Genomic DNA, 12,154 nt, shown 5'->3' on the forward strand with positions numbered 1-12,154 from the left:
TTACTAATGTATATATGTATGTGTATGTGTGTGCCAGTATATATTTCGGTACACGTATATTGCTACTTATATATTCCTTTCTACTGTGTATACATTGCTTTATATAGTCAATAATAATTAATATATATATAACTAAGTCATCAGTGCGCAGCAACGTCCAAAGCAAAATAAAATTAAGAAAAATATGCAATATGATTGTCTGTTCGAATTTGCCTTGGTAGATTTGATGGTACAGACATATTGCATTAATAATTAATATTAGAGAGCTCTCAAAAATTGACTAGATAGCTTAATTGTGACGTCTAAAGCAGTCGCCCGAAGAAGGAATTGTCCAAGTCCATTTTTTTTTTCATAATGCACGAAAGATGCAGACATGACGTCAGCGAGTCAAGTCTTTTGTAAAACGTTCCAAAATATTTTTCTTTAATAAAATGACGTTGTCACTAAGTTGATTTAGAAAGGAGTTAAGCAACGTACCACAATATGATTCATTAAAGAATATTATTTTGTAAGTCGGCATCTGAAATTCTCGCGAGAGAGATAAAAATACCATGTTTTGGCAGTACACTAGACTCTTTCTTTGTTTCGATTGTTACGTGCTTTACAGATGTGATCTTACCGTTGTTATCTGAGCTTTGGAGAGAGACGTAAACAGCGCAGTGTAAATTAAATATCTAAACGAAACAGTGTTTACTCGAGGTCCTGGGTAGATCAGTATGTAGATCGATGATCTACAATTGACAATACGGTAAGCGACAGTTCCGGGTTCGAGTCCCGGTCTAGTAAATTGCTCGAAAGCTTTCTTTCCGTGCAATAGATACTCTACTAGTCGTTTATAGATTTGATTCGGTGCTTTCGTATGACTCAAGTAGTCTTTTACTACAAGTACAAGTGGCAATACAAGTGGCAATACAAGTAAAAGTAGCAATACAAGCGGCAATACAAGTTACAGTTCCGGGTTCGATTCCCGGATGTTAATTTATAGAAAGTTGCTTACGTTAGCAATGTATCTGTAACATTCTTATCGCAATTCTTATCTCGTTATTAAGTTAAACTTAAGTTATAAATTAAATTTATATTGGAATTATTATATTTATATTGTAATTTATTGTATTTATTCTAGTTATATGCAACGATATCAATGCAAATTTCGCTCATCTTTGAATTCCTCAATATATATCTTTCATTAATTATCACTCACATCTATACAAATTCCATTCATCAGAATACAAAGAGTTCAAAGTAGGGATAGTGGCAATTACAACGAAAATGAATCTGGTGCAATATACCAAGGTGCAATATACCAAGGTGCAATATACCAAGGTGCAATATACCAAGGTGCAATATACCAAGGTGCAATATACCAAGATGCAATATAGAGCTTTCAACAATTAACTGGGTAGCTTAATTGTGACATCTAAAGCAGTCGCCCGAAGTAATTATTATCCAGGCCCATTTTTTTCTTTTGTATCTCACAATAGATGCAGACGTGACGTCAGTGAGCCAAATTTCTTGTAAAATGTCTAAAAATATTTCTCTGTGTAGTTCTATGTAGCTTCTATTTCCAAACACAGAAGGTGCTACAATCTTTGTGATATTAGATAGTCTAGTGTAGATATTGCAAATAAATAGGAAAGTCAATGTTGCATTAGCTTTTATCTATATACTAATATTACTACCAGAAAAAATAGGCATTTACCCATGCTAATACTACTGATATATTGGCCAAAGTTTATTTGTCTCTTCGGATATGTCTATAGATAGATACGACTATTCTGCTGAACTTTGACCACCAGTATCTGAAAACTTCAACGGACTACTAGATAACTTAATGGAATAATCTAAAGCGAGCACCTCTCCCCTTCCAGAAAAAAATTATGTAGGCAGATATATTTTTTTAGGATATTCTTAATATATATTTTTTTCCTCAATGTTATCGTCCAAAAGATGCGGATATAATGTCAAAGGATCAAATTTTTGCCAAATATGTACGAGGTTTTCTTTTGAATAAAAATAATGCCGTCGTGCTAAGTTGACTCATAAACGAGTTGTACAACGATTCAATCTGATATATTGAGGAATATTATTTATTAAATCGGCGTTTTTCAAATTTTTAAGAGAGAGAGAGATATCGAGCTCCTGTTATATATAATAAAATATATAGTCATCCCTCTTGTCCTCAATGTTGTGTACTTCATAGTCATGATCGTAACCATAGTTACTCGACTTATAAATAATAGCATGAACACGTTGTAAGATAATTACGCAGACGGAATAGCGTCTATTCGATAGATAGATCGGTGATCTATGATCAACAATCCGGTTAGCGACAGTTCCGGGTTCGAGTCCCGGCCTAGTAAATTGCGAAAGTTCTCTTTCCATCCATTAAATTCGCTCCGTCAATTTAGTCTTTTAGTTACTAATGTATATATGTATGTGTATGTGTGTGCCAGTATATATTTCGGTACACGTATATTGCTACTTATATATTCCTTTCTACTGTGTATACATTGCTTTATATAGTCAATAATAATTAATATATATATAACTAAGTCATCAGTGCGCAGCAACGTCCAAAGCAAAATAAAATTAAGAAAAATATGCAATATGATTGTCTGTTCGAATTTGCCTTGGTAGATTTGATGGTACAGACATATTGCATTAATAATTAATATTAGAGAGCTCTCAAAAATTGACTAGATAGCTTAATTGTGACGTCTAAAGCAGTCGCCCGAAGAAGGAATTGTCCAAGTCCATTTTTTTTTTCATAATGCACGAAAGATGCAGACATGACGTCAGCGAGTCAAGTCTTTTGTAAAACGTTCCAAAATATTTTTCTTTAATAAAATGACGTTGTCACTAAGTTGATTTAGAAAGGAGTTAAGCAACGTACCACAATATGATTCATTAAAGAATATTATTTTGTAAGTCGGCATCTGAAATTCTCGCGAGAGAGATAAAAATACCATGTTTTGGCAGTACACTAGACTCTTTCTTTGTTTCGATTGTTACGTGCTTTACAGATGTGATCTTACCGTTGTTATCTGAGCTTTGGAGAGAGACGTAAACAGCGCAGTGTAAATTAAATATCTAAACGAAACAGTGTTTACTCGAGGTCCTGGGTAGATCAGTATGTAGATCGATGATCTACAATTGACAATACGGTAAGCGACAGTTCCGGGTTCGAGTCCCGGTCTAGTAAATTGCTCGAAAGCTCTCTTTCCGTGCAATAGATACTCTACTAGTCTTTTATAGATACTCTACCAGTGATAGATACTCTACTAGTCTTTTATAGATCTGATTCGGTGCTTTCGTAGGACTCAAGTAGTCTTTTACTACAAGTACAAGTGGCAATACAAGTGGCAATACAAGCGGCAATACAAGTACAAGTGGCAATACAAGCGGCAATACAAGTTACAGTTCCGAGTTCGATTCCCGGATGTTAATTTATAGAAAGTTGCTTACGTTAGCAATGTATCTGTAACATTCTTATCGCAATTCTTATCTCGTTATTAAGTTAAACTTAAGTTATAAATTATATTTATATTTTAATTATTGTATTTATATTGTAATTTATTGTATTTGTTCTAGTTATATGCAACGATATCAATGCAAATTTCGCTCATCTTTGAATTCCTCAATATATATCTTTCATTAATTATCACTCACATCTATACAAATTCCATTCATCAGAATACAAAGAGTTCAAAGTAGGGATAGTGGCAATTACAACGAAAATGATCTGGTGCAATATACCAAGGTGCAATATACCAAGGTGCAATATACCAAGGTGCAATATACCAAGATGCAATATAGAGCTTTCAACAATTAACTGGGTAGCTTAATTGTGACATCTAAAGCAGTCGCCCGAAGTAATTATTATCCAGGCCCATTTTTTTCTTTTGTATCTCACAATAGATGCAGACGTGACGTCAGTGAGCCAAATTTCTTGTAAAATGTCTAAAAATATTTCTCTGTGTAGTTCTATGTAGCTTCTATTTCCAAACACAGAAGGTGCTACAATCTTTGTGATATTAGATAGTCTAGTGTAGATATTGCAAATAAATAGGAAAGTCAATGTTGCATTAGCTTTTATCTATATACTAATATTACTACCAGAAAAAATAGGCATTTACCCATGCTAATACTACTGATATATTGGCCAAAGTTTATTTGTCTCTTCGGATATGTCTATAGATAGATACGACTATTCTGCTGAACTTTGACCACCAGTATCTGAAAACTTCAACGGACTACTAGATAACTTAATGGAATAATCTAAAGCGAGCACCTCTCCCCTTCCAGAAAAAAATTATGTAGGCAGATATATTTTTTTAGGATATTCTTAATATATATTTTTTTCCTCAATGTTATCGTCCAAAAGATGCGGATATAATGTCAAAGGATCAAATTTTTGCCAAATATGTACGAGGTTTTCTTTTGAATAAAAATAATGCCGTCGTGCTAAGTTGACTCATAAACGAGTTGTACAACGATTCAATCTGATATATTGAGGAATATTATTTATTAAATCGGCGTTTTTCAAATTTTTAAGAGAGAGAGATATCGAGCTCCTGTTATATATAATGAAATATATAGTCATCCCTCTTGTCCTCAATGTTGTGTACTTCATAGTCATGATCGTAACCATAGTTACTCGACTTATAAATAATAGCATGAACACGTTGTAAGGTAATTACGCAGACGGAATAGCGTCTATTCGATAGATAGATCGGTGATCTATGATCAACAATCCGGTTAGCGACAGTTCCGGGTTCGAATCCCGGCCTGCAATCTGCAATATTAGGGTAGAACTATTTCTCTTAAGCACTCTTTCAATAAGCATCTTTTTCGCTTAATATAAATAGCACCATTATTTATTAAATACTTAAGCAATATTAGGATATAAATAAAACAACAAAATCTCAAAATTGTCTTCCAATTTATGCTCAAGTAATAAGCAATATAAATGTTCACTTGTTAATAATGCACGCCGCACTGCACATATGTTTGTACAGTATATGTTTGCACACAAATTTCTCTCTCTCTTAGGAATGGTTCTAAAGCCTAATATAGATCTGTGGGTAGCTTAATTGGCAAAATCTAAAGCGGTCGCCCGATGAAGCAGTTATCCAGGTCTGATTTCTTTTGTATCCCTCAATAGATGCAGTTTTGGCGTCAGCAGAGTAAATTTTTTGTAAAATATTTGAAAGAGTGTTTCTGTTTAATATAAAAATAATATAGTGTCAAGTGGATTTAGAAATGAGTTGTGCGATGGTTTAATCCAACACATCAAAGATTATTATTTGTTAAATCGGTATTCATATAGAATCTTTAAAAAAAAGAGATATCGTCACAGATACCGGCGACAGAACGCTAGAGTCTTTGCTTCTTCCAGTTATTGTATACTTTACAGACGTGGTTCTATTGTATTATCTCACCAATTTTATTTTGATTCTCCAAGCACTCCGGATATAATTTTATTTTGATTTATACAAAATAAAACGTGAACTGCACATTGTAGATTACGTACTCAGATGGAAGAGTGTCTGTCGAGGACGTATATATGTTGGTGATTGGGTCGGCGATTTAGAGCGACAATTCGGTCAATGGCAACTCCAGTTTCGATTACCAGCCTATTTAAATATTCTAGATAGTTTCAGATTCACTCTTGTAAAATAAAGATTACATTATAAAATAAAGATCGGAGACTAAACTAAAGTGTCTGTTTAAAAGCTTGGATAGATCGATAATCTGGTCAGCAAGATGACGGTATAATGATAGCAGCAAGATTAAAATTAAAATGTAATTAATGTTTTCTGATGTCTGACATTTAATAGATATTTCAATTATTTCGATATCATTTGTATGAATGGTCATAATGTTCGCCCTGATATGTTAGATCTTCTTGTCGTACATAAAGGATCATCCATAATGCGGTCGCAGATATGTCTTAAGATCGTAGCACTTGATCGACGAGTCGATCGTGTACCTGTTTCGTTCGCGTGAAACTGATATGAAAAGTTTTATTGGACTCGTCAATAAAACTTTTCATTTCTCCACAAATTAGAAAAATATACGAATGCACTATAGATGACCCTTAAGACTTTTAAATCATTCCGCCGGATGGTCTGAATGGATTAATCTAAATCAGTCGCCTGAAGAATTAGTTATCTAGGTCTATCATATATTCCTGTATCGCTAAGAAAGTGTAGATGTGTTGCGTGGAATCTGTTGCCATGCTTTTTTTTTCAAAGAGTTTCTCTTTCAGAGTAGGAATAAGAAACATCGCCGGCTCGAGTCGGGACGCCCATTTGTTGACAAGCGACGCGCAACGTTTCAGACCGGTGCTTCGAGAGGTATTATTCCGCGGTTGAACGTTTGAAAGACGAGGGAAGGGAAGGGAAAATCGGGGAAAAAAGAGGAGATCACAGCGAATTCCTGGCGGAATACGAAGGCGCCCCGCGATCCTTCGTTTGCGGAGCGTCGGAATATCCGGTCCAGATCCGCAGCAGCGGATCATTCTCGCGCGTAGGAGAGGCTGTAACGCGTCGGATGGAACGACCGCACGGGAAACGTCTAATTCGTTACGTACGACTCAGCTGTGCAAACATTAGCGCGACCGAAAGAGCTTCCGGAATGCCTGAGCATTTTCTTTGATGCCCGGCGGTGCAAAGTGACCGTTAAATTCGCGGCGCTCGATGAAAGTCCTCCGCTCGATCACTGACGGATATAATGCCAATTTGCACGAAGCGTGATACCGCGGTTATCTTCCCTTTATCGCTTATCGATCTCCAGATCCAACCACAACGCCTCCGGCGTGCGCTTTCGCGGAAGCTGTTCTGATTGTCTTCAGGTTTTGTTGCCCTTTCGACGAATGTCAGGTTGCGATTAATACTTTTGTGAGGGAAAACACCAATTCTCTGGAAAACACTGGGAAAAAGCATGAGAAGGGAGGGATGGGGGAGAGGGGATGTCGTGCAACTGTCCATAAATGTCCTTCTTTAAATGTTAAATGTCGATTGAAATTTCATTCGAGAATTGGAGCATTCGACAGCCGCGCCACTCGAATTCGAGTGGCTTCTCGCCCGTGCGGAGTGAATTCTTTCTCTGAATCATCGAATGAATATTTTCAGTCGAGATTTTGAAGAGTAGATCCGACGCGGTCTGCCCGATCTCACGGCAGCAAAATCAGAGTTTAGCCGCCCGATAGACGCGGCATCCGACAGGTACAGTTTCGTATTTCAAAATTCCAATATTTTTTTGATATTCACAGAATGAGGCTAGTTCCCATCATGTCCCCTCCTCTCTATCTCGATCGCCTCCGCAGTTTCTGACAATCATTAGTATTTTGTTATTGCAGCCAAGAACCTGATAGTTTATTTCATTAATGGGTCCAACAAAGCGAAAAGCATCACTTTCATTACTACATATGCACGTGAAAACATTTTGTATACATTAAGCATTGTAGGCACGAACATTTCGTAATTATATTTCCGAGGAAAATTCACTTGTACTCCTGAGATGCGTTCGCGACCATTTGCATTACAAAATAGGTGCGCCTGTCTGAGGGCTAATCGACTGAAACATTCGCTCGTACGAACAGAGAGAATTCACCTTGAGATTGAGTTCCGGAATCACTCTGCGGCTGTTCTCGACGCAGTACAGGTTAATTTGCAACTTCTTTCACGACCGTCACATTACCTCTGACACATATACTGGCAATACATCCTTGAAGCAACGAGGGCGACCTTAGACCCCTCGCGAGACGCCAGACGGTCGTCCGCTCGTCTCGGGGATTGAATAAAGCGTACGACGCTCGTGAGAGCGGGCTAATGAGTTATTAATTGACGATTAATCGAGCGGCTAATTAATAACGCGACGAACGGCGAGGGCCGATTGGAGCGCGAGCGGTTCATCAAACAGACCTCGTTAGATCGAGGGTCGAGAGCCGCTCTTCCTCCCGCGCGAGAAGGAAGCTTCTGCCAAAAAGTGAGTTAAGAAAGAGAGTTTTACCCTATTAAAATCTCTTTTTCTCTGTTGGGCGCGTTGCGTCGCCGAACGCAAATGCGTGCGACACAAAGTGCATTTGCTTTCTAAGCGCGGTTCAGCGAGCCCGCGGCTGTGTGTGGGCCTTATTAAGGAATCCCTTTGATCACACGGCGATTAAACGACTGACAGAAAGGCAACAGCCGGAAAGAGGAAACAGCCGGGGCGAACCTTTGCCTTTGTGCGCGACGGCGAAGGAGCGCGAAAAACTCACGGCCGCACGCGCGCATTCGCGTTATCGCGCGCAAACTTTTCTCAATGAGCCGCGGGAATCGAGCTGATCGCCGTAGAAGTCGAACTTCCACGTGCTCAACGCCGCGCGTCGTTTGTTTAACGATTATGTAGTCGCGTGCGCGCGCGGACGCGACCGTCACGCTACGGTTATAAACTGTGGATATAGCCATTTCTCTTTCCTCTTCCTTCTTTTTCTTCGTCTTCCCTTTTCTCTCTTGGTACGATCGCCTATCTCGCTCCACTTTCGGGAAATTTAGTTTATTCGTGAGCATTCCTTGGCGCGTGCGCTTCAGACACGACGAGTGAGTGCGGCTCGCACGAGCGTTCATGTAATTCACGAGTACGTAAACGTATGTGTATATGTGTGCATTCCGCTCGAAACAGTCTTACGTGAAGAATGAATACTTGTGAAAATGGAAACAAAGCAAAAATAAAAATAAAGTGCAGAACGCGTTTTATACGGCTCATGCCGCTTACTGTGACTGACACTGAAATCTGGAGCCGTTATGGGCGAGGCTCAAACCCGAATTTCTGCGAAATCGTCCGAATTAGAACGAGAAAATTGGAAATGTGCGAGGCAGGTGTATAAACAAAAGAAGAATGCTAAAGTGAGTTATCTCCTTTTAGACGTTCAAATTTCGTTAGGTCTTTAATTTCAGTCTTTAAGCAAAATATCAGGAACTTTCAGTTAATTTTTTCACGTGCCATTGTGGCTTACCACGACCTTCTATTTTTCACTTTCTTAAATTCTATTCCCTTATTCTATTTCTTTGTAATACGGGATGCGCGTACCGTCGCGAAAAGACATGCGAAGCTTGCGGTTGCTTTTTCGGGCAGTTTCACGCGACCAGCGCGATGCGGAATTCATTACGGGGCCAATTTAGGGGCCGTGTCGTTATGCCGGAACAAACAGCTTCCGCAGGATCGCAGACGAGCCTGTGCACTGTACGTACGTACGGTTCCTGATTTGGCGTTATGTTAATATCTCCGTAGGTTAGGTCGGGGCGCGCTTATTGTTTGCCTTTGATCGGTTATCTGCTTAATTGGCTTTCGATTTAGACCGGCCCTCAGGCTCGAGCGAGTAATATTCGATGAGGTCTCTCCGATGCTTCGCATGCGTGTGTCGGCAAAAATAGGCGACAAAGGGATTACGAGGTGGATGCTCGTTTCGAGCGCGAACACTTGGCGCTTGCACGCGCGTAGCGACTCGTACACTAAGGAGAAATATCTCAACATTTATATGTGGAATATAAAGTTTATTTCAGCGAAATAAAGTTTATTTTTGTGGAGTAAAATCTATTTCTGTGAACGAACTTGGCGTTCCGCAAACAAATGTTCACCTGTTTTTTCCCCAGAGTATTGTCTGAATTTGTTGAAGCGAAATCTCAAAATGAGTGAAAGCTCACTCGAAGCGACGGTGAAAACACCATCGTTGGTGCTTGCTGCTAAGGTTCTTTATGTGTGCCATGATCCTTTTCTCAAGTCGATTCTTACTTATCTCGTCGATTTAAAAGTTCGCCTTTACACAGGAACATCAACTGAGAGAAACGAAATACTTGGAAATTTATTTGTAGGATATAAAGTTGATTTCTGAGAAATAAAGTTTATTTCTGTCGAGTAAAATCTATTTCTGTGAAAATAAACTTGGCGTCCCATAAACGAATGTTCAGATATTCTTTCCCCAATGTATTGTCTGAATTTCTTGGAGCGAAATCTCAAAATGAATGAAAGCTCACTCGAAACAACGGTGAAAACATCATCATTCGTTGGCACTTGCTGCTGAGATTATTTATGTGTGCCAAGTTTCTTTTCTCAAGTCGATTTTTACTTATCTCGTCGATTTAAAAGTTTGTCCTCGCACGGGAAAATACACTGAGAGAAAAAAATATTTGAAAATTTATTTGTAGGATATAAAGTTTATTTCTGTGAGTAAAGTAAATTTTCAAGCACTTTTCTTTCTCAGTGCGGTTCTGTCCTAAGATCGTATCTCATCGAATGCGAGATACTATTCTCGACTAATTAATATCGTAATGGGATCTCAACATCTGCGAATGAAATAAATGCTCCGAGTCCTCGACTCGACTCGTTACTGTCCGCCGCCCAAGCTCTCGCAGCGTACGCGTCAGACAGCGCGAATCTTTTACTCCTTTTCTCTCTCTCTCGCTTTGTAAGAAAAGAAAATTGTTAAAGTTTCCGCGAATACGTAAAATACGTCTGCGTTTTTCGCCAGTGGCGCAGCCATTCTCGCGTCAAAAAAGTTCTTATGATAATCGAGAGGAAAAGTTTGGCGTTCTCTCTCTCTCTCTCTATTTCTCTCTCTTTCGCTTTTCCTCTTTTTCTCCACGTCAAACGGCTCGCGGTGATCAGCTTCGAGAGCTTCCGCGCGTCGGACAACTTTTGAATTTCAATCGCGAAATACGCACGTACTTTATACTGATCACTTTGTGCTTTCTGTTTCAGATCTCCTCGATTACCAGCTTCTGCCGGGTGAGTGTGCGATTTTTATTACATCGATACTCTGTGCTATCCCTCCATCCTCACTCCACCTTCGCGTTCGCTCGTTTGCTCGCCAAAATAATATAAAACCTCGCCATGCGCTCGCGCGCGCACACCAACGAGAGAACAGAGCGTGAGAGGGTACATCGTTTCAGTTCGATTTGCAATATCAGTTAATTACGAGTTTTCTCGCGGTGAATGCTCGCGCGGTGAATTGTTTAGCGCTCGCGTTCACGCGAATTTTATATTTGCTAGCTCTACGTTTCAACGTCGGGGTGAGCTCTTGCTTTCCTTTTTCTCCTCTTTTCTTTCACTCACTTGACAGTTCATAGACTCGTCGAGGTTCCGAGTATTTTCGAGTGTTGCGTCCTTTTGTTCCTCAAATCATCGATTTTTCCCCTCTCTCTCTCCCTCTTCCCCTATTCCTATTGAATCTCCTCCCCCACAAGTGTCGCGAGGATTCAAAATTGAACTCTGCCTTGTAGTGATATCAAGGCTTTCTCAAAATGAGAGAGAGAGAGAGAGAAAGAGAGAGACTCTAGCCGTCCAACCCCTTATGTCCGTCGTCCTTTTATTGTTCCGCTCGTGTCCTGCAGGGACGAGCTGCCGTTGGAGGGTCTCTCTTTTCTCTCTATTCGAGTCTCGTTCTCTCGCGTCTCTACGTGAGTCTCGTTGTCTCTCACGCGGAGCTCTCGCGGCTGGAGGGGAGGGGGGTCCCGTGGGTGAATTTTTTATTGAAAGTATTTCCGCGAGAGCGCGCAGCATACGGAAATAGGTTGACAAATGTTTTTGTATTATTTATCCCAGGCTCAATGCCACTAAGCTGCGAGACACGCCGAGGGGTTTTGCTTTATAAATGACGTTATGCTCCGCGAGAGCCGCGCGTTCTACGGCGCACCCGTCCGCTGAACGATGACACAAAGACCCGACTCTCTGACGAAATTGCACGACGTTCGAAAGAAACGGAAATAAAAGAAAGAAAGAGAGAGGGGGAGAAGATGTGGAAGAAAATCGACGCAAACCCGATCGACGTCCGGGCAGCGTGCCCTCGACTCGCAATTAAAATTTCTCGCGTGTTTTTCTCGGCCGAATAAATCCCCCGCGATATTTTGCGGAACGAGCCAAACGCGCAACGAAAAAAGGAAGAGAGAAATACATAAAAACAAAAAAAAAATAAAAAAATAGGTGAAACAAAACGAGTTACGACGCGACTGCACGCATTTGGATGCAAACGCGGGCAAACCAAAAGCGCGGCCGTATTGTGTGCGGTTGGGGGTGGCGAGAGGGGCAAGAGCTCATAGCGGAATTAATTAGATCAGAATGCGAGAGCGGCTTTCGCCTTTGTCGCCGTGAGAGGAAACGGCCGCGTTGAACT

The 12,154-nt window shown here is 40.0% G+C and overlaps 1 protein-coding gene and 1 long non-coding RNA gene across 9 annotated transcripts in view; both read left to right on the forward strand.

Moving 5' to 3' along the window:
• LOC116848071 overlaps positions 1-1,440 on the forward strand; it is a 20,930-nt gene extending 19,490 nt beyond the window's left edge. For all 3 annotated transcript variants that reach the window (XR_004378896.1, XR_004378898.1, XR_004378897.1), the window contains one exon: positions 754-1,440. This is a non-coding gene — a long non-coding RNA (uncharacterized LOC116848071). The remainder of the gene's footprint in view (positions 1-753) is intronic.
• LOC116848068 (neurexin-1) overlaps positions 1-12,154 on the forward strand; it is a 399,669-nt gene that overhangs the window by 229,581 nt on the left and 157,934 nt on the right. For all 6 annotated transcript variants that reach the window (XM_032823816.1, XM_032823818.1, XM_032823819.1 and 3 more), the window contains one exon: positions 10,744-10,770. In XM_032823816.1, coding sequence (XP_032679707.1) covers positions 10,744-10,770 — 27 coding nt within the window. The remainder of the gene's footprint in view (positions 1-10,743; positions 10,771-12,154) is intronic.

This window comes from Odontomachus brunneus, unplaced genomic scaffold, assembly GCF_010583005.1.
Source record: "Odontomachus brunneus isolate Ranch 3 - 2012 unplaced genomic scaffold, Obru_v1 Obru_scaffold_088, whole genome shotgun sequence".
Lineage (NCBI taxonomy): Eukaryota > Metazoa > Arthropoda > Insecta > Hymenoptera > Formicidae > Odontomachus > Odontomachus brunneus.